The 24,143-nt window shown below is 37.2% G+C and overlaps 2 protein-coding genes across 2 annotated transcripts in view; one reads left to right on the top strand and one right to left on the bottom strand.

The window, feature by feature from the left end:
- Dlc1 (DLC1 Rho GTPase activating protein) overlaps positions 1 to 24,143 on the top strand; it is a 470,384-nt gene that overhangs the window by 13,618 nt on the left and 432,623 nt on the right. The gene's annotated exons all lie outside the window — the stretch shown is intronic.
- On the bottom strand, positions 20,791 to 22,154 carry CUNH8orf48 (chromosome unknown C8orf48 homolog). Its single transcript, XM_046459269.2, has one exon. The coding sequence runs from the start codon at positions 21,952 to 21,954 to the stop codon at positions 21,148 to 21,150; it is 807 nt and encodes a 268-aa protein (XP_046315225.1). The 5' UTR covers positions 21,955 to 22,154; the 3' UTR covers positions 20,791 to 21,147.

The raw sequence follows: 24,143 nt of genomic DNA on the forward strand, positions 1-24,143 counted from the left end.
TTTCCCCAGCATCTATCCCAAGTTGTCCAAGTCAAAATCTATTTATCACTGTGAATCGACTTTACTCAAATCTCATGTTCTGTATATAAGTTCTAGCATATCTCTCTCCAAAACATCTCCCTGATCTTTCAAATTTTTCTAAATTCACTGTTAACCAAATTCAAGTCAGTATCATCTCTAGTCTCTAGATTCCAGCAAGAACCTCCTGATGGCACTCTCCCTGCAATCAGCAGTAAGAATGATGATTTTTAGAAGTATTTAAGATTATCTCAGTTTCCTCTTTAATATCATGCTAAGATTTTCCACCATGTTTTGAAGAAAAACTCCATTTCTCATTATGACTTAGTTAACTCACTTGATGTGATCACCCCTTTTTCTCTAATTGCATTTTATAAACGTCCCTTCCTCTACTGTACTGCAGCCACACTGCCCTTTGAGTACTTACAGACTCACGTTTTATTGATGTCTAGAAGGATTATAATGAAGAAAATATTGGCAAAATTTGTAAAAAAAAAAAAAAAAAGAAGAAGAAAGAAAAAGAAAAAGAAAAGCATTCAAAAATTACTAAATATATCAACTTAATTCTTTTTCTGGGCATTTCTCTTTTGGAAAAATCATAAGCAGATTTGTATTCACATTAAGTATGGAAATACAGCACTTATTGATTATGTGACATTAAGAAAAGTATTCTATGGATGATTGAAAGAGAAAAAAAAACAGCATATTTGAATAACAACACACTAGGCAGGAAGATATTTAAAATTAATATGATACTTAAGACAGAAAACGTGTAAATTACAAGTTATTGAACAATGCCCCTTGTTGTAAATATGGAGCTACTTTAATACAAGAGGATATTCTGAAGTTCCCAGAATATTTTGGAAGGCTAGAAAGCAAAATTCTGGAACTAAACAGTTGCATCCATTGGACTTTTCTATTGAAAATATTAATGTCTTTCTTTCAGAACTCAAGATGCTCAGGATTAGATACTTATTATTGCTGTTTCCCACAATCTAGTTGATTCTCTAACCATGATTATAAGGCTATCTATTGCACATGTTATGGTTTGGATATGGGGTGTCCCCTCAAAACTCCTGTAAATGATTAAATTATGAGGGCTGTAACCTGATCTGTTCGTCTTAATTTGAATGGACTAACTGGTGGTAACCTTAGTCAGGTGGAGAAGGGTTGGAGGAGGTAAGTCACTGGGAGGCATACACACACCTCACTCTGCTTCTTGAGCCTGCCATGAGCTGAGCAGCTTTCCTTTGCAGGGCTCTTTCCGCACCATGTTCTGCCTCCCTTTGGTTCAGAGCAATGTTGTCCACCATCATGGTCTATGACCTCTGAAACTTTGAGTCCTAAATAAACTTTTCCTTCTTTAAGTTGTTCTTGTTGGGTATTTTGGTCACAGGGACACAAAAGCTAACCAAAGTACTGTTTATGTGGTGACCTCAGGAACTTGCTCATTTCTAAGTACAACTCTTTCTAGGGATTCTACTTGGTGGAAACTAGGTGACATATTTGTATGAGGGCTGCAAGGAGACTGGAATGTGAGTTTTATAGCTTCTTCCTTGGAAAGGGAGGACGCATAAGGTAGAAAATCACCAGAATGTGACACAGATATTCAAACATGTTGAAAGATCACAAATGAAAAATATCTTAAACACTGAATAATACAGGTTGGTACCAAACCAAACACATATGGAAAAATATATACGTAGAAAAATCCCAAGAAGAAAAATAGAACAAACATAAATAATGCACATACATACATAATACACATATATTTACTTATATCTTTAGTAATACACTACATAATGTCATTTGAGTCAACCATAGACCGGCTTATAGGATTAATAATGGTTTTATAAAATTACATCACCTAGTGACATCACAGTTGTCTTCATGTGTGTGAGTGCACTATGTGATGTTCACACAATGGTGAGCTCACCTAACAACACATATCTTGGAATTTATACTCATCATCAAGAGGCACACATATGCACACCCATGGGCACACACTCTCACACATACACACAAACGGGATTGAAATTTTAAAACACATGGAATTCTTTCTCTTAAACTTAGATTATTATTTTTAAAATATTATTATTATTTTCAAAATAATAATGTTCATCATTGAAACATACAAAAATAAACAAATAACTAGACATACAAAAATAAACAAAAACATAACCTTCTTACACACAGATAATATAATTGCTGATAATGTATTTGGTACAGTTATTTTTTTTCAAAACAATATGCTTTTACAAATATATTTACAATTTAAATTAATCTAATTTTCAAAATATTTTCTTTTACCTTCATATTCTAATACTCTTTAAAATTGAAAAAACAAATCCAAACAACTTGTGTTAGGAATAGAAATACAAAAAGCTCTGTGCATGTGAGTGTGTGTGTATGTGTATGTGTGTGTGTACAGGCATGTTTGTTCCTGGGGATAGAACCCAGTGCCTTGTATATGATAGTCAAGTGCTCTACCTTGAGTTGCATTCCTAGGCCTGAAGAGCTTTTTAAATATGTGACCAAAAACAGTAGAATTTTCCATATAGTAGTAGCAAAAAGGATAAAGAGAATAATTCACAAAATAAGAAATGTGAAATAACTAATCAGTATGAAAAAGTTCCTCAAAGTCACTAAAATCAAACAAGTCAAATGAAAGATAATTCGTGTTGATGTAATGATAGCTTCTAGTGGACTCTTCAGTGAAAAAGTCAGCTCAACACAACGGGATGTTTCCTTCAATGTGACAGAGAGCATGTACACCCTATCCATAAAACTAGCCATGCACCTCTGTCAAATCTGTCAAAAAGGTTTAATAAAAATATTCCCTCAAAATAAAAACTTACTGTTCTTCACTATTGCAATAGTGAATGTTCCTGTAGTTCTTGAAAACAATCTTAGAAAGGTTCAGTTTTGGTTTTTGTTTCTCAATTAGCATTTTCTCCATTCTGTTATGACATTACAGAAGCATGTGTGAGCCTGTCTGGACTAAGAATGGTTAAGTTTTATAAACTGACAACAGCCTGTTGTTTAGACAGATGAAGGATAGCCTAAAGAAGAATATGGATCATGTGGTTAAAACACAAAGAAAAACTTGGCAAGGACCAGCTTTGGTATTCGACTTCTCACTGTGCACTAGCAGCCCATAATTGTTATCAGATTCTGTTTTATGTTGAGTGGATATGGTCCAGAACTGTGAAAAACATCTTCTCTTATAGGAATGTGAGGGCAATCTGACTCCATCTCTCACCCCCTTCGACTGCCCTGGGGTAATCTAGCTGGGTAGACAGGTGACCCTCTCCTTCCTCACTTATCCCCCCCAAAATGTGTGCTTGGTCACAAAACAAAAGACCTTCCTAAACATAGAGCCAAAGAGTAGCCATGACCTCTCCCAGCCTCCATACTTTTCCTACTCCAATAAATATTACTTAACCAGGAATCCCACATGTATATCTCTAGTTTTTGTGAGAAACAGCTGCTGAAATAGCCATGGAGCCATAAATTCTCAATTGTCTTATACTGAGCCAAAAGTTCAAGGTAAGTGATACCATGATTTTTACTTAACCTTTTGTTAAATGTGTTTTTCTGTCATTTTTATGGAACACACTTTAATTTAATTGCTGTATTTTCCAGTAGAATTGGGATTTTAATAATGCTATACCCCAGGCACCTCTCTTTCTCTCTCTCTTTCTGCGTGTGTGTGTGTGTAAAGATATAGATGTAGATATGGATATATACTTATAGTAATCGAATTAATTTATGTTTAGTGATTATGTTGGATGAACATAGCAATCATAATTTTCTGCTGTTTCCAAAATCTTTATCTTTTCCTTTACTCTCTTTCTCTGGCTCTCAATGAGGATGGAATAAACATGATCATCTAGATGTCATATGAAAAATCCAAAATAATGATTTCCTTCTCTTTCAGCCAAACCCCTCTTTTCCTGGATTCTCTTTCTTGGGTAATTCACTCAGTAATCTAAGATAAATATCAAGTGCCATACTATTTTTTTTCTATTTTCATTAACCGGTTGCCAAGTTTTAGTCTCTTTCCATTTTTCATCCACGTTCTCTGCCACCACCTGAAACTGTTCTAGAATTTGAAACACAGGCTGACTGATTCGAAAATCAAGGCTTTTAACTCCTGCTGAAAACTGCCTATATAATAAGGCTACACAGTAGGACCAACGTTATCAAAACAGTTTTAACAGATTAACCTAGAATTGTTATCAGGAATGTACTGGTTCAAAAGCATACCACATCAGGGAAGAGTGAGGACATCATAAAAAGAAGTATCTAGCTACGGTAGTTTGTTTCAACAGGGAAATTTAAGGAAAAGGATGCATGTGAGATTAAAGTACCATCAGAAACTTGAAAGACTGATTGGCACATTATTTCAGTTGTCCATTTGTTGTATATCAAATATTAATATTTATAAATGACCCCACTTTACTTCCCAGGTAAATAGAGCCAGCCTTGTAGTTAACAACAGTGACCAGTCTAACACATACATTATCACATCACTCATCAAAATCAAACTTTATCTATGCCATTCAAAGGCTTAGCTTAAGTTTGAAAAAACACACCAATGCTCTTCAAACAAAAAGAGAACCGCGCATGTGTACATGTCTCTTCCACATTTATCATTTTGTTTGGCAGAGGTTTGTTTGGGAAACATCTGTGATATCCAAAAACAAAGTTCCAGATGGAAGAGGTGAAAATAGACACATGTTCCAGCTGTTTTTAATCTCTCTTTTTGGTTGTAGTTAAAATAAAAGCACACCCTTTAGAAGTCAGAATTGTCACTCTATCCAAAGGTCAAGGTTCGAAGAGTAGCCACTCACAATATTTTTTTAATAAAAGTTGCATCTATGCATGTACATGTTTGTAGCATATATATGCAGCCATCTGTGGGTGTGCAAATGTGTGTGTGTCCATAAATATTTCCTGTAGGGGAACTTGCTCTGTGGGTGGAAAGGCTACTTATGTGTATCTCCAACACCCTGCTAGATGTGCTTTGTTTAAAATCCTTAATGGAAACAAGTCTTCCAAGTCCATGTGTGTGTATATTGAGGCCCACAGCAGGGTGGATCTTACTTTTGGCAGATATATGGTAAAGTAGAGTGATCAAAACCAGGTATGAAACATTGCTTATCGGTGTCACCTTAACAAGTCTTGCTTGAACACTATCTACAGGCACCTCAAACTCAGATCCATCCCAGTGGTGATGAACTCTTCTGAACCCCAGCTGCCTCAGTCAACATGCTGGTTAAGATATTGTTCCATGTAGGTTTACAAGATGTTACCATTGAGAGAAACTGGGCAAGGGTGTGTGGGATCTCTCTATATTATATCTTACAACTTCATCCAGATCGACAATGCTCTCAAAATAACAAGTGTTTTCTCAAAAAATTCAGTTGATTTAATAGAACAAACTTCTTTTGTCTTCAGTATCTCCAGGTGACAACGGTATGCCCTGATGCTCTTCCCTATTCATGCCCACCATTCAGTGGGTCATCAAGTTATGTCAGTTTGCTTCCTGCTTCTAGGGACCATCTGTTTCTGACTCTCCTCTTTCCTACTGCAGATGCTTGTTTCATAGCCTTCTTTTCTCTTTCCTGTGAAGTCAGTCTTGTAATTGGCCTCCTGGTTCAAGCATTACCCCTCTAGGACAGTAGGCCTAAGTATAGCCACAAAGTATAATTACTTGAGAAGATTTATTTAAAATTTTTTTTATATATGATTGTCCTAGGAGATATATATATATATATATATATATATATATATATATATATATATATATATATATATATATAATTGCCATCCTAGGACAATTAAGAAGTAAAAATATCCAAAAGTAGAGTCTGGCCATTGTTTTATTTTGAAAGCTTCCCAGATAATTCTAATGAGCAGCCATGGCTGAGAGAGAGAAACTGCCTTAAATATCTGTCTTCAGCTAAAAATTCTAGAATGATTTCATCAAAATGAAATGCTGGGCATTTCATTCCTCTGATTTCATACCCTCCCTCTCTGTTATGGTTTGAATTATAAAACTCCCCAAATTTACATGTTGACGTTCTAACATTCAGGACCTCAGAATGTGACTGTATTTGGAGATGGGGTCTTTACAGAAGTGATCAAGTTAAAATGCAGTCTCTGGTGTGGGTTCTAATCTAATATGATTGGTGACCTTATAAAAAGGGAATATTCAGACAGAGACATGAACACAGAAAGAATACAATACGAAAATGAAGGTAGAAATTGGGGTGAGGTTTCTACATATCAAGAAACACCAGAAATGGCCAGCAAATCACCTTGGAGCTAGGTAACAGGCATGACAGTTTTTCCCTCACAGCCTTCAAAAGGAAACAGTCCATACAGGCAAGTGACACTCATGTGTAATCCCAGCAGCTCAGGAGGCTGAGGCAGGAGGATTGCAAGTTCAAAGCCAGCCTCAGCAACTTAGCGAAGCTTTAAGCAACTTAGTGAGACCCTGTCTCAAAATTAAGAATAAAAAGGGCTGGGGATGTGGTTCAGTGGTTAAGCAACCCTGAGTTCAATAACTAGTGCCAAAAAATAAAGGAGCAAATCCTAGTTACATTCTGATCTCAGACTTCCAGCCTCTAGATGTGTGAGAAAACAAAGAACAGTTGTTTGTGGCACTTTGTTATGCTAGCCTAGCAAACTTAAATCCTCATAAGTTACAAAGTAAAATTACAGCACACCAAGGAGGGTCTGTTACCCTCCACCCCACCCAATTCTTCATTCTCCTTTCTTCATTCTTTACACTCCACAACTTGAAGACTTTACTTTGGTGTCATCTTATGTTGGGTAAACTCACACTTCCCAAGGTCTTTGACTACATGCAGAATGTTTTATAATACTGTAATGACTACATTGTATTACACATATCCATTTATGTTTTTGTGCTCTAAATGACCCTAAGTCCTCTGAAGACTGCACCATGTCTTAGTCCTTAAATGCCTAGTGTTTACAACTTGGTAGTTCTTCAATCATATCTTTATTGAATGAAAAATGTTAATTATTTTATATAGAATACAGTACTACATTAGTCTGAGGACATCAAAAAGTGAAGGCTAAAATGGGATTAAGGGTGCAAGAGATTTATCAGGAGTAAAGAAGCGGGGGAACAACCTTGGACTTGTTCCTCCTGTGGAAGGAGAAAGAAAAGGAAAGGGAATTGGGTAGGAAGAATCTTACTCTTCACACAGTTCAAGAAGAGCCCTTGAGTCCAAGTTGCCTCTTGGAAGATTCCCTCTCACTGTATTCCCCAGCTAAGCTCAGGCACCCGCATCTGCAACCATTGTCAGTTTCTAATCAGGAGCCCTGGCACCCATAAAACATGATTTCGACCAGCTTGAAGGTCAGATCTTCATTCTGTACCCTTTTGCAATGTGTTTTTATTGTCTCGAGTTATGACAATAATCCAAGGAATTCAAACAAGGTCCAGTTTCAAGGAGATTCCACCATGGCAAAGAGAGGGGGTAATGGGGAGTAGGTTAAAAGTTAACATTAAATAATTTCAGACTATCCAAAGTTCTCTGAAGATAACAACCACGGATATAGGGTGAAAGGCAACTGCGGGAGGGAAATAATAATTTTTGTAGAATGTTCCAAAAGGCCTCTGAGTTGATAGTATTAGGGGTAAAATTTGAACACTGAGAAATATTCAACTCTGAAGAGAGTGGTGGAAAACTCTGTTCTTTTGAAAAATAGAAAAAAAATGTCTGTGTATTAAGAGTACAATGAGCAAGAAAGTGTGTGATACAAGACATGAGAGAGATGACCCGGCTGCCACTTGTTTTGCCCTGGCCTGACCTCCATGTTCTCTGATGAATCATAAGTACCAGGGTCACTTATCTGTTTCCCTGGACTCCGACAGCAGGACAAGTCTGTGGCACCAGCAGCAGTGATGTCAACAAGGCCCACAGTCCCGGCCTTGGGAAAAGTCCAGAATTTAACAGTTAAAGAGATTTTTAAGAGATGTGGGAAGCTCCTATGCTCAGTATTATCCCAGGATCTCTCAGAGGAAAACCAGTGTCACATCTTACAGGTGGATGTTAACACCACGGCAATTACAAAATTGGATCAGTTAAACTTTCTCATAGATGCCATTTCAAGAGACCATTGTGAATTCACCAATAATAGATGAGGAACAGTGGCACCAGTCTGTGCTTCCTGCTAAGTCCCTAGAGTACTCTTTCATCCTGGCTCAGCAGCTCATTCCTGTCCTGGTCCAGAGACACAGCAAGACCACCAGCTCCATGACCACAGCCCAACTCCGGCGGATCTTCACATATGGCCTCATGAGGATCAGCCCAAGCTTGGACTGATGCAGGTTAGATAAGGTTGGAAAAAATGTGTCAAATTTGTAGTCCCACCAGTTCATATTGTCCAGAGCCAGCCACAGGATCGAGTTCAGCAGATTCATGGTAGCCAAGGACAAACCACACAGCTGGTACAGTACCAACACAGGAGAGATGGTACACAGGCAGTTGATCTGCTTGCCTAGCTGGTATTGGGCACTCAGATACTTTCCTCCAATGCTAGACAGAACACACAGACCAGAGTCCAACAGGACAGCTTTCATTCACCTCACTCACAGATGAACAGCAACTCTCCCAGATCTAGAGAGTCACCATGATCCCTGGGCAGGATCCCCCCACCTCCAGTGCCTATTCATCCAATGAGCCACCAAGCCTTTCCAAGGACAAGCTCCCCAAGATTAATCTGTCATAATTTCATTCTTCTTTATGACTGAATAAATACTCCATTGTGAATATATACCACATTTTCTTATCTACTCATCTGTTGACCATCACCTAGGTTGGTTTCATAGCTTGGCTATTGTGAATTGTGTTGCTATAAACATTGATGAGGCTGCATTCCTATAATATACTGATTTTAGATCTTTGGGATATATACCAAGGATTGGGATAACTGGGTCATATAGTGGGTCATATAGTTTTTTGAGGAATCTCCATACTGCTTTCCAGAGTAGTTATACTAATATGTAGTCCCACCAACAATGTGTGAGTGTACCTTTTTCTCTACATACTCACCAACATTTATTATTATGTATTCTTGATAATTACCATTCTGACTGGAGTGAGATGAAATCTCAATGTAGTTGTTTTATTATTATTATTATTATTATTATTATTATGTCTAATCAGTTATACATGATAGTAGAAAGCTCTTCGATTCATTGTACACAAATGGAGCAGAATTTTCACTTCTCTGGGTGTACATGAAGTAGAGTCACACCATTCATACAATCATACATGTACCTAGAGTAATGATGTCTCTCTGTTACAACGTAGTTTTGATTTGCATTTCCCTGATTGCTAGAGATGTCAAACTTTTTAAAATGTATTTGTTGGTATTTGTATTTATTCATTGGAGAAGTGTCTGTTTATTTCATTTATTAATTGAGTTATTTGTGGTGATTTTTAAGTTTGTTAAGTTCTTTAAATATTTGGATATATATATATATATATATATATATATATATATATATAAATTATATATATTTGGATAAAAATGCCCTAGCTGAGGAGCAGGTGGCAAAGATCTTCTTCCATTCTGTAGGCTCTCTCTTCATGCTCTTGTATTCTTTGCTGTACAGAAGCTTTTTAATTTGATGCCATCCCACTTATTGAGTTTTGGTTTTATTTTTGTTCTTTAACAATATTTTTAAGAGAGTCAATTCCTGTGCCAATATGCTGGAGTATTGGGCCTACATTTTCTTGTAGCAGTTGCAGAGTTTCTGGTCTAATTCCTAGGTTGTTGATCCACTTTGAGTTGACTTTTGTCAAATTTCATTCTTCTGCATATAGATATCCAGTTTTCCCAGCAACATTGTTAAAATGGTCATCTTTTCTCCAATGTGTATTTTGGTACTTTTGTCTAGTATCAGATGAAATTCTGTATGTCAGTTTGTCTCTGGGTCTTCCATTGGTCTTCATGGTCTTTTCCCTAAGTTTTCTTAATGTGTAGACTCTAAATAACATGAAGCTTGGTAAATCTCCTTCTGGATAGGGAGATAAAGTTGAAAACAAAGATGAGGATAAAGACAGTGGAAAAGTAGTCAGCAGAGGTGTAGTCACATCAGAACTTGTATGTCATCACATCAGAACTTGTATGGCATCACATCAGAACTTGTATGGCATCACATCAGAACTTGTATGGCATCACTGTGAAGATTTGGGATTTTATTATATGGGAAGCAATTGAATAGATTTTGCCCAGTCATCTGATGAATATCTGACAGATTACCCTGACCCTGCTTTTCAGAGAATATAAATAGAAAAGAAAATCAGTTAGATGTGTAATGCAATGGCTTAGATTAGGGTGGGTGACAGTGGCTATGAAGAACTGTGACTGGATTGGAGTGGATTAGATAAATTTAGAAGAAGTAAATATAGGATTAGGGGCTGGGTTGGATGTATAACATTAAATAAAGAAAAGCCGTAAAGTTTACAACTGAGATTTTTAAAATTTTTTATTTGTTCTTTTTAGGTACACATGACAGTAGAGTGTATTTTGACATATTAACACCTACATGGAGTGTAACTTACTCTAATAGGATCCAATTCTTGTGGTATAACCAGAGTTTTTGCCTTGACCAAATGGATGGATGAATGATAGTTTCATTTAATGAAATGGGGAAGTCTGGAATAGGAACAGGTTTAAGAAGGATAACAAGAGTTGTGTTTGGAGCAAGCTAAAACTTTGAGATGCCTATTTAGAAGCAAACAGTTCACCTTTTTCATATAAATTGCAGATGAGCAATTCATTTACCCAGCGCCTTCTTCATATATATATATATATATGTGTGTGTGTGTGTGTGTGTGTGTATGAAATGGCAGGCTTTATTATATATACATATATATAATAGTTTTATATATATATATATAAAATGAAGAAAAGGAAGTTTAAGAAGAAAATATGTGGTTAGCAGAAAGCAATTATGGACAAAAACTAGAATGAGATTCCTCAGGCATAAAGCTATTTTAATTCATTGCAAAAAGTAGCTAGATTGGTAAATATTTTTTTAAGGGTCCAAATCCATTTTAATGTTTGACTGTTGGCAACTTTTAGGCTCCACCAGTCTCACTCTTCCTTCTGCTCCACATCTGGGAAAGCTGATAATGAAGGGTGTTCCTTTTGGGGGCTGTAATGGGAAGTTCAAACTACACAAGACTCAGTCCAAGCTGGGGAACCTTACTGGCCATCATCCCTCACCAAAATAAAGCTTGTCATTTTCAGAGCCTGTGTTATGCTCTCAGAAAACCTGATTATGTACTAATACACTTTTCATATTTACTTGGTGAGCAAGGGGGCAGGGGAGGGTCCACCTTACTCTCCAGTTAAAATAGTTAATACATTCTAATATAAATTAAAATGAGGTCTTCAAGGATTGAAATCAATTATACAAGACCTGTTTAGAGAAGAGACATTTATCCCCACCACTTTTCTATGGCCATTACTCATCAGTCTTGGCAATCAAACTAAATCTTGCATGAAGGTCCAACTCAGCTCTGCCAGATGACAACAATAATTGGCACGTGAGCAGGATATCTAGGCAATAGTTGCCACCCTGGGGGTCTTGCTTCACTAGCTTTGGCTTGCTAACTGGCCCTGTTGCTGCTGGCAAGAATGTACTTAGAACTGTTCTGATTGGTGCTACATTTGCTGAGTCCTACCCAAGTACAATTATAGATTGAACTGACTTAAATCCAGAGCTGATTATTGACATATGGCAGTATGGGATCAGGAACCTCTTTAAAGTGGTCCTGGGTTGTGTGTCTTGGCCCAGATCTAACAGTGTGCTTCAGATTGACTCATGTGTCTTGGGTCCAGAATACACTGATACTAGGCTCTGGGTAACAACTCTGTACCCTGCGGTGTGTCAACCAGGCATTGACCACCACACTCAAGAGTACTCAGGGAGTACACAGATGCTCTGTGTAATATGAGTCTACTGGATGTGGAGCACTTACTATGGGGCATGCAAAGATTCACACTTCTAAAAGTGGATGGCAACTTAGAACTCTACAAAATACTTTTGATGCTGCTATTACCTATGCCTCTCTTGTCCCCCTGCAAATAAACCCTGTAATGTTGTGATATAATAAGAAATCTATTTAGGTTTCTGACCCTAACATAGATTTAACATTCTTATAGATAGAGCATTAAGAAAATCTTTCATTTTGATATTTGTTCTTTGACTCTTGGTTCAATATATAAAGCTCCTAATAGTTTTGTGATTTCCTGAGTGATGGGAGAGTCTGAAACTGAGCTCCTAAATTCCTTGAAATGTTCTGGGTGATAGAAGCATCTTTTGTTCTACTGAAGGGACTCTCGTGTGGGTCCTATATAGCCTGAGGATGGGGTTGGCTGCCAGGGGAACTAACCTAGTGGTAAGACAACACTTGGAACTTTCAGTCCCAATCCTGAACTCATAGGGAGGGGAGTGAGGTTGCAGATGAACAATTGATTTTCCCAGCACCCAGAATATAAAAAATAGACAACTTCTTTTAGGCCTTTCAGGGGTTTGAAGGCAAGATTTTTTTCCTCATTTAAAAATGTTTTCTTAATTCTATTTATCACATCTTTAACTGGACTCCCTACAACAAAGGTCTCCAGAATCTGTTTAAAGGGCAATAGGCAACACACATTAGTTTCCCTGTCCTTTCCCCAGAAAATCCTTCACAGTGGTGGCTTTTGCAACACCCCCCCCCACACACACACACACACACACAACTCCCTACTCATATCTTCTGGAATCTGCAGTGCACCCATAATATTCATGGGTTTCTGATCCACAAAACTGCCCTCCTTAGCCTGATGTTACCCATCATTAGAGTGCCAACTGCAGGCTTCATATTAAGCGCTCCTAAGGACAGAGGTTCTCACAGGCCTGAGCCTATGGCCCTCCGTACGTTTATGTGAGTCTTGAAAGCCACATCCTGCAAAGCTCAACACAGCTAACAAAGCCTCCTTGCTAAACCACTCAAAAATAACAAAAATAAAATAAAATAAAAAATTAAAAAAAAAACCCCTACAGCTAAATCTGGCCCCTCTTGAGTATCTAATCTGCTGCGGGAGGGCGTGGCCTCTTCTGTCCTCAGCCCACTTGTCAGTTGAGGAGGTGTTTGAGAAGTTACGCCTTTCGTGGACCCCTTAACTTAAACCTGAGATTTCTTGGGATTAATAGAGTGAACAACAAGAGGAATTTCTACACTTTATGGTCAGCACAAAATCTCGTACATGATGGTGTTTACTGGAAAGTTGTGCTTTTTATCCCTAACCCAGACACCCCTGATGAAGAACAGGACCCGAGAGTGAGCAAATCTGGCTAAACATGAGGCAGTCATCTTAGCACTGGGTGGCCCGCTCCCTAACTATAATAAACACCAAACTAGTCTCCTTTTCTTACTTTTGAGTCATTTCAGGCCTGCTTGAAAGGTTATCCTGCTTCCTTCACCTTCAGAAACCCTTATTTTGTAGGTAATCTTTTCATACCATCTCAGTCCATGTGTGGCATCATTAATCTTGACATTAAATGTCAAGTGAGATGACCACAACATATTTTCTCCTAAACCTTAATTAATGCCTTGACAAACAATGGACTCATCAGAATCAGGCCTTTTGATTATGTAAGTCACTTTGATAGAATTTTGCAATGTTCGCTGTAATTTGAGTCTGCAGCTAATTGGAAAATTTCGGAATTCTCTATTCCAAAGGGTATTATCAACTGAGAATAGAAGTTCAACTGTTTTCCTGTTTGGTTTCTCAAATTCACTATTTCTGTATATGTCTTCCATCTGTTACTTCTAGATACAGTTTTGAAGGGGAGCCCACACCCACAGTCACAATTCCTATTTCTCTGTAACCTGTTTAGCTATGTTGCTGCAGAAGGAGCTAAGTTACTATATTAAGCACTAGCATAAAACAAACTAACATGTTTAAAATTGGAGGTATTCTGAGCCGGGTGTCCCAAACATTCCTAAACAGTTCTGAGACTGGAATTTCAATGACTCAGATGCTCAGGATGGAAGGTTCTTTAGTCTCTATCTGGTATATCACATACTTCTACAACAAGGGTTTCATCTCAATATTTGTTCAATGCATAGATTTGTTTGTGGGTACAGGAGTTTATTTGATAAAACGTCTAATTGACAAAAACAAAATTCATGCATATTTATTTAATCAGTATGTTACATTACATAAAGTATGTATTGCTGCAGTCTGGCTGGGCACAATTCAGGAGCCACTTGTCAAAAGAAACAAACTTTATTTTTAGAACACACACATCACACCACACAGCTCCTCAGGAAAAACCCTCAGAGCCCAACTGCCACCACCGGATTCCCACAAGCCTCTCAACCTCCCCCACTCCTCCTGCTCTTGAGGCCCATTGGCTGGGTCGTGTGGGCGGAGCCAAAAAATGTCCCCCCCCCCCCATGAGCAGCTCCGTGGTCTGAAAGGGCAGGGAAACAGCCCAATGAGCATCACTGCAGAGGAGCCAATCAGTTGGCAGCTAGAAGTTTGCTGGGGCGCTGTGAGCCAATCATCAGCTGGCAGCTGGAAGTTTGCTGGGGCTTTCAACAATGTATTTGTATAATTCTATACCAAATTGCCAGATACATTTTCATGCATGGGGAAATATGCTGCTTCTCAGCATCTATTACTTCAGCTGTACTGGAATCTTTTGGGACGGCTATAAAGCTTGGAGAAAGGACACTCATTCCTTTTGAATTTATTCAGGGGCAAGGGCAAGGGCTGGGGATATGGCTCAGCGGTGGAGTGCTTGCCTGGTATACACAAGGCCCTGGGTTCAATCCTGAGCACCACATTAAAAAGAGAAAAAAAAAACAGCATAGAATTGAATTTATTTTGGGCAAAAAATAAATTATTTTCAAGTTTGAGCATCAAGAATTTTTAATTCATTCTAAAATTTCAGCAAGTCATCCATTACCTATAAAATAAATATTTCAGATGATTTTTGTCTATCTGAAAATGAAGATTACAAAGAAAATTTTTATATAAATTCTTAAAAACAAATACTTTATTAATTAGCTGCATAATATGTTTAAAACTGACTTGCCAAAAGCTCTACGCTAGGCTAATTTTTCACTGATAAGGTGAATATGTACGTACACTGAAAGGGATTCCATCCCTGGGAGAGGTAAAGAGAGAAAAACTACAGAAAACAACTATGCAAAGCAAAAGAACTGACTGAAACTGTATTCTTACAGATTATTTTCTTTCATAAGAAAGCATAACAAGTTTCAATGTTTGGAAGCACTTATTTTTTCATCCATAAAACATTTATTGAGTATGATCATGTGTGAGGCACTGTGGATGTGATGTTAGATGGAGCCTCCAGCCTTGAGTTTCTCACCATGAAGTCAGAGTGCAAAGCTTACTAACATGTTTTTGTCTTAGTATGAATTCATATGAATGACATAGCACACACAGGCTGCAGTCTTTGATTCTAATTAGTGGTGTTTAAGGTTTATGAGTGCAAAGAAAGTGGGTTAAATAGTTCAACAAACCACACAATCATCTCAAGTGATTTAGCAAAAAACTTCAGTGAGACTCAAAATACTACTGTGATATATTTGAAAAACCCAAAATTAAAGGTGAAAGGCTAAAAGCTCTTCTCCTAAGATCAGGAGCAGAGCAAATATGGTGTTCCTGCCACTTCTATTCACGACAGCACTAGACGTTATAGCCAGGGCCAATAGGCAAGGAAAAAGAGGCACCCAAACCAGAAAGCAAGATATGAAAGTGTCTCTTCTGTAGATGATGTCATCTAATTTCTAAAGCATTGGAAGAATAACTTTTTTAAACTGTTAAAGCTAGTAAATTAAGTCAGCAAAGTTGCAGGATGCAATATCAACTGTATTTCTACACACTAGCCATGAACGATCCAAAAAGAAACACCTTTAAAATTCCATCAAAATGGCATTGAAGAGAATAGAATATTTAGAAGTAAATTCAACCAAGGAGGAGCAAGACTGATACACTGAGGACTAGGAAACACTGATGAAGTACATAAAAAGATATCCATGTGTGTGGGTCAAAAGACTTAATAATATTAAGATGACAATGCTACCCAAAGTAATATATAGTTTCAATGCAATCTCTATCAACCATACAATGGCACTCTCTACAAAAATGGAAAAACTCATCCTAAAATTCAAATAAAATCTCAAGAAACCCTGAAGAGCCAAATCAATCTTGAAAAGGAAGAATAGAAACAGAGATTTCACAAAATTTTAAAGAGGTGGAAGTTCCATGCTACTGATTTCAAAATTAATCAAAGCCCAATAACCAAAACAGTGTAGTGCCAACATAAGGACAGACAGAGAGACAAATGAAATAGAATTTGAAGACCATAAATATACTGTCACTTTTATGATCCTGACCATCAACCAGGGAGCTGAAAATACTCAATAACGAAAGAACAAGTCCCTTCTTCAATAGTGGTGATGAAAAAAACATATATACAAATGCAAAGGAATGAAATTGGACCCTTACACCATAAATAAAAAATTAATATAAAATGAATTTTCTATCACTGCAACAAAATATCTGAGAATGAGAATATAAGGAATATATGTCTATTTGACTCATATTTATAGAGGCTGGGAAGTCTAAGCATGGCCCCAGTATCTGATCAGTTGATCTGTTGAGGTCCTTCTCACTGCACCATAACATAATGGGGATCATATGTTGAGACAGAGCAAAAGTGCTAGCTCGTCTTATAAAGCCGTCAGAGGAGACCCAAACAGATATTTGTACGCCAATGTTCATAGCAGTATTATTCATACATAGGAGACCCTCATGACCTCATCCAATCCTGGTTACCTCCCAAAAGTAATAACACATGAATTTTGGGACTTTCTATCATATGAACTTTGTGGGGGACACATTCCAGCTATAGTATACCTAACCATAGGATGCAAAATTATAAAATTCTTAGAAGAAAATGCAAGGGGCAAATCTACATGACCTTAGTTTTGGTAATAGTTTCTTAAATATGACACTAGAAGCAACAATAACCAAAAAAGAATTAGGTAAATTGGACTTCACTAAAACTAAAAACTTTTGTGCATCAGAGGATTAAAGAGACTGAAAAGATAACCCATGGGATGGGAGAAAATATTTGAAAATCATATATCTGATAAGGATTTCAAACCTAAAATATGTAAATAACTTGAGGCTCAACAAAATAGACAACTTGATTTAAAAATGGGTAAAGGACTTAAATAGACATTTCTCCAAAGTAGAAAAAAAAAATTTCAACATTATTGGTCATTTGGAACATCAAAAGCACAATGAGATACCACTTCACATTTGCCAGAATGGCTGTAATTTTTAAGTGGAAAATAAAAAGTGATGGCAAGAAAATGAAGACATTGGTTGCTGGAGGAAATGTAAAGTGTTGTACTGTTGTAGAAACAATTTGGCAGTTCCTCAAAAAATTAAACATAGAATTAGCATCTGATCCAGGAATTCTATTTCTAGGTCTAGAACCAAAAGAATGAGAAACAGGTGGTCAAATAGATTTGTTTTGCCAATGTTCATAGCAGTATTATTCACACTAATCATAAAGTGGAAACAACCCAAGTGTCAATCAGCAGTTGATGTGATAAACATACATGCAATCTATACAGATGCTGGAATATTATTCAGCCATAAAAAATGAGTGATTTTCTTTTACAAGCTATACTATGGATGAAACTTGAAAGCATTTTGCAGTAAATGAAGCCAATCAAAAAAAAAAAAACAGGGCAAATATCTACAATAGGAAAAGTCACAAAAACAGAAAGTATATTATAGGTTAATGGGATTATGCGAGAGGAGAATGGGGAGTTATTATTTACTGGGTCCAGAGTTTCTGTTTGAAGTGATGATAAATAATGGAAGTAGTGGTGATGGTTGCACAACACTGTGAATGAAATGCCACTGAATGGTAATATTAACATATTAACGATGGTCAAAATGGAAAATTACAATACAGAGATATATATTATGATATATATTATATCTATATCATAGTTGTCCATTTATATATACCATATATATGCATATCTCACCATTATACAAAAAAAAGTGGCAAGGGAAAGAAGACATTTGTATTAGTGAGCAATCTGTCACTGTGACAAATATCCGAAATGAAACAACTGAAAAAGAAGAAAGTTTTATTTTGCTCCATCATTTTGGAGGTTTCAGTCTGTGGTTGGTCAGCTTTATCACTTTGGGGCCTGTGTACATTATGCCAGGAGCACACAGCAGAGGAAGCTGTCTCCCTCAGGGCAGTCAAGCAAAGGGAAAGGTTTGGGGTCCTGATATGCCTTTTAAGGGATGCCTTTAGTGATCTAATTTCCTTCCACTAGGCTCCACCTTTTAAGTATTTCACCACCTCCCAATAGCACCTTAGGCTGGCAACCAATCTTTCAACATATAGAACTCTGGGTACACTTATCTAATCCACAGCAAGAGTACATAGAAAACTATTTTCAGTATTTGCATAAAAAAATCACTGGAAGGATATATAATAAATTAATATAAGTGATTATATTATACATTAATACAGTTTCCTGGCTCAAGCACAGAAATACTTCATACCTGACTGGTAAATGCTCACTCCCAAATTCCCTCAATTTCCTCTACCTCTGCTCTCACCCCAGAATACCTAACTGCCCCATGTTCCAGAAAGTGGGAAGTTAACCATGGCAGGCAGGGATCCAGCAACTTGGTACAGATGAGGTTGGGTGGTGACAGGGTGGAAGAGATACTGCATGCTAAGCCTTGTCACGTCCTTTTGAGTTCTGGACCATTTAAATATAGTACCTATCTCTGATAATAAAATTTTAAAGCAAAAATAAGAAGCAAAGAAGAAATATACCAGGTGGAAAAGGCAACTTGAGAGAATTAGAGCCAAACAAATGTGTACATGTGAACCACGGTGACACAAAGAAAAACAGGGCTTGGGGAATTACAAATCCTGTAGAGAGGCTTGAATATATGAGAAGAAACTAGCAAAGTAAATTTGGATCACAGTATGCAGCATTAATTAGCTTGCATTATTTCTGCAGCAGAGACAAATCAGTTAGAGTCACTTTGTTCTTCAATTAGCAGAAATCCTTGAACAAATTTATATGTTGGAAAAATCACTCTGACCAGTACAGAGAGAATGGTTTAAAGAGGGGTGAAAGTAGGAGAAGTAGGAGGGCAGAGATGATAAAGAGTGTGGTAATGAGATGAAAAAAGAAGAAGCCGAAGGACAGAAATCAAATGATCTTTCTGAAAAATAGCTTGGGATTGAGTTTTTTTTTTTTTTTTTTTTAAGGAAGAACAAAAGATGACTCTTAGATTGCTAACTTGGTTAACTAAGAACAAAAATGACCTTTCATCGGGGAGATCTAAATGGAAAATAATTCTGAATTCTGAAAATGTAAAATGTGAATATATTGAGATGCCAACGATAAAGCATCATATAATGTGGTTTTCAATAAAATGTTGTTATTATGCAAATGGTAATGATGCTTCCAATTTATTTATAAATGATTTACTAAAAAGATATATGCTAAATTTTACAGGAAAAAGATCTTTATATATAAATGAACATCAACTCAAGAGTAAAATTGAAATGTGTCTCAAAGACTCTTGTGCTGATTTTTGCAAATTTCTTCCACTGAAATAGCTTGGGTGTTAGACATGTAGGAGGATGACCTCCTGTTAATGCCACTAACTCAAGGATTTTATATCTTATAGAGGTAATAAATAATTAATAAGATTTTTCATAATACCAAGTATTATTTTCCCCCATAAATGTTTTCATAATGCTATATTTCTCAGGGAGCAATATTGTTTCCTCTGAGTGGAAATTAGGATGAGCAACAGAAGTTTCATATCTTCATGACCAAAATGACTTTCTTCCCTCAACTCTTCATCTGTCTCCAGTTTCACTTCTCTTTTTCCCCAACAGTTAAACATTTTAAGGAGTAATCTATATTCATATTCTTTATTTCACATTTATTCCTCAACCTACTTTGTCTATTCCATTTCTATAAGTGAAATGGCTACGGCTAAGGTCAACAGTGCCCAACACATGTCTAAATCATCTCTATATGGTCTCTCTGGTTCACCAACATGCTTAGACCAATCATTCTTTTTGAAACATTCTCTTTCCTTGACTTATATGCTATTACACATTCCTGATTTCTTTTATCCTTCTATGGTAATTTTTCTAAACTCTTTTGCAAGTTTATTCTCCTCTACCTGGCCATTAACTATTGGTATTTCTCAGGAGTTGGTACTAACCCTGCTTTTATTTTACCTCTCTTCTCTTCCAGGGAAGCTCACCACATCTATGACTTCAATTTCCAACAAGTGCCAATGATTTCCCCACCTGCCCCCTTTATTTCAAATCTCTAGACTCTTCTTCTAGACTACAAGTATAAATAACATTTCCTCAAACTCTGAATGTGTATGCCTCAAATACACCTCAAACTACTTATGTGCAAGTAATTATAGTCTTGATTACTCTATCAAACATGGTTTTATTCTAGTAGTCCCATCTTAATGAAATTAATTATCAAACAGGTACACAAATCAAAACCTCGGTAAGACTTTTAACACTTCTAACATTTATCTTTTATTAAATCCCTATTACCATTTAATCACCAAAACAATTATTGTTTCCTAAGTATCTCTTTACTTCTTTCTCTCTGTATTATCAACAACCTAATCCCAAGTACCAATATCGCTCCTATATTGTTGTAAAAAGTTTTTGTAATTATTCCAACTACAACGTTGCCCTGTGTAATCTGAAAAACATATTGGATGGGAAGTTCTTAGTCCTCAAATCTAGAAAGATAGCATAAAAAAAAATCCTTATTAGTTTCCAAGAAATGCCAGTTACTTAAAAAAAAAAAAAAAAAAAAAACAGAAATATCTACACACATCCACATCGCATGTCATCATTAGTAATCACCATCTTCTGTTTGGTTGGGTAAGAGACTTGAGAAGTGGTAGAGGAAAAAAGGTGAATGAAGTCCTATTTCCATCTTGCTACATCTTCTGCTTGGTATCTGACCTTTCAAAACAGGAGTATCCAGTCTGAGTTTTCTCTTTCAGTCTTTTCCAGATTATTTTAGGGTCATCTGAAAGCCTGGGAAGACCCTGATGTGCTTCTCCAACATGGGTGAGAAAGTCTGTGGTATGAAGATGTTCATCTACTTTCTCTTGGAGGAGAACTGACTCCAGTAAAGTCTTCTTTTGCTTTAGGAAGGCAGACTGAGCCAGCTCTGCTTTTTTCCTAATACAGTTGGGACACTGTGAAGTAATGTGTTGCTTTGCTGATGCCACCTGTTTTAGTGTTGTCCTCACGTTTTCAAAATAGATTCTGTTTAAAAGTTCATCAGGAACAGTACATGTTAAGGCATTGATTTCTGAAGGCTCTGGATCGCATCTAAACTGCAGCTTTTTGTGTCTGTTGCTCTTCTTTTTAGAGTCCACTCTTTGATGGATCAAGTTTATCTTAGTGGTGCAAAAAGACTGCAGGGCATTCAGTTCTTCATCGGACAGCCCATTGATTTCTGTTTGAAGTTCAGTCTCCGGTTGGTTTTGTTCATAGTTAGTTTTTTTGTCCTTGAGACAGTTGATCCATTTTTGAGTCAACTTCTTTTCGTTATTTTTGAAGTCAGAAAGCTCGGATTGCTTGGTTTCTTCTTGCAAGCTTGCAGCCAGTTTTCCATCATCCGATTCTGTCCCAGAGGGGCTGGGCCAGGACTGCTGTCCTCCAGAGGGGCTGAGAGAACCAGAACTCTCTACCTCATCAGTAAAGGACCCGGCCGTTTCATCAGAAAGGTGAGCCATAGCACTTACGTCGGTTTGAACCAATTCTCCTTGATCTTTTTAAATCCCCAGACTTCTGGGCAGATGGACATCACATTGCTTCAGAATCGGTTTCTCATCTGCTTTGCTTTCGTCAGGATCATCTCAGGAACTAGTGAAGGATGAGCCCACCGGGCCCTAGCCCGGGTGCCAACAGCTCAGCGGCCCTAACTTCCGGGTGACGCCTTTCCCCGCTGCCTTGGCAACGTGCGCCGGTCATGCGCAGTGAGTGGCCGCGGTCCCAGGCTCCACCTCCGCTCGAGCGGTTCTGCGGGGGTTGGGGTCTCGCTCTTAGGTGTGGGCTCTTGGCTTCTCCTCCGTAGTGTTTTAACTACAGAATCTAAGAGTCGGTGGGAGAAGGTTGCAAGTTTCATTGCTTCGGGACGGGGAGTGAGTGACGTCACACTGGTTACACCTTTGTAGTCTTAACAAAGACAAGGACAAATCCTAAATGAACAGATTTTAAAAACAAAAAGTGCTGGCTGAAATGCCCAAGCGAAAACCTGTCTGTTTTATATAATTACCTATTTATAGAGGATGTTTATTATATAAACACTGAAACCATTTTGTGCGACCTCTCGCACGACTTTCTGTGCTGCAGAGTTCTGGTACCTGGAAGTTTTTCCAGATCAGTTTCTCAGGGTTTTTGTGCAGGCAGGTTCCCCCTCTGCCACGTCAGTACTCTTTATATGACCAATTACTTCTCCTTCATGCCCACCCCTGCCCCAAACACTTTACAGACTTATGGTTTCCAGTTTGTGTTTGTGTGATTTTTTTTGGATAAGGCCGAAACCATGTCAGTGTTGCAGGCTGGTCTAATGACCAGCAATCAGCAGAGGTATTGTAGCCATTCAGTAGATCTCTGCGGAATGAAGGAGTTGACTGATGTGGAAACAAATAAATACTACCTCGCTCGGGTTCAGTGGACTTATGGAGTAAGTACTACCAGCTCAAGAAAATCTAATTTTTTTTTCTTCCCTGAAACTTCAAATTTAGTCTGTTACCCATGACATATCGTTTTCTAAACGAACAAAAAATGGTAGTTTTGTTAACAATTTTCAGGAATTATAAAATGCTAACTCTGGAGATGGACTTTTCCTATGTCTTAATAAATACCTGAGTCTAAGTATCTAGAATAATCTTTTTGTCTCTATCTCTCCTTATCTCCCTCCCCTGGTGTATGTGTATGGGGGCGGGGGAGGGGGGACGGGGATTCAGTTTGACCCAGATATATCTAACATTTCCCAAATAACTAACTTTGTCAAATGTGGGATATTTAAAAAGCGGCTTTCAAATATGAGCCAACATCATACTAAAGATAAGGGAGATTCCAACTTATTTATTCAACTCAAATTCTATTTTATCACATAATGTTAAACTTTAAAAAGAAGGTGCAGGTGGTTGTGGTAATACATGTCTAATACCAGCAGCTTCGGAAGCTGGGAGGATTGCAAGTTGGAGGCCAGCCTCAGCAATTTAGTGAGGCCCTGTCTCAAAAAATAAAAGGAGCTGGGAATGTGACTCAGTGGTAAAGCATCCCTGGGTTAAAACTCTAGTACAAAAAAAAAAAAAATAGTGCAGATAATTGTGAGTAGTTCAAGTGAAATCCATTCAAAACTCAAGTTTTTCCTTTATCATTTTGATTTCAAAAACTTCCCCATTCTCTGAACATTTTACATATTCATATTTACACAGAATTAATTAGAATCATTTTCCTCATATAACATCAACTATATTTAAATATGGTATATTTCTGTCTTTTCATATCCTAAAATTCTGGATATGAAAAAAATCTCCCTTTTTAAAAAACTGGTGTTGTAAATTTCTCTTGATATCTAAAAAGTAACTTTATCCTAGGAGCCAATAAATTTGGGTGGTAAATTATACAATTAATCAATTTCTTTAAAAGTAGCAAGACCCAGTAGACAGTTTAAGAACTCTAATGACTGTGTTATCTAAGGAAGAAAAATAGCTCAACAGTGTGCTATCATTATCCAATAATATTCATGAAGATAGAGGTCAAAGTGGATTTTAAACATAGAAATGATTACTCTTTATATAAATCATATAGTATTAACTTTTCAACTCTGTCTGTGAGCAAAGTTTAAAAGGTGATGCTACTAAATTCCACACTCTTGTTATTTCTTTTTATCTATGAAAGAAAGATGATA

The sequence above is a fragment of the Marmota monax genome, unplaced genomic scaffold (genome assembly GCF_021218885.2).
Source record: "Marmota monax isolate L192 unplaced genomic scaffold, Marmota_monax_Labrador192_F-V1.1 WCK01_AAM20220418_F8-fsc00332, whole genome shotgun sequence".
NCBI classification, from domain to species: Eukaryota; Metazoa; Chordata; class Mammalia; order Rodentia; family Sciuridae; genus Marmota; species Marmota monax.

Excerpts from the sequence above, each read along its gene's own strand:
- CUNH8orf48 (XM_046459269.2), bottom strand. The coding sequence starts at position 21,954 with ATGGCTCACCTTTCTGATGAAACGGCCGGGTCCTTTACTGATGAGGTA.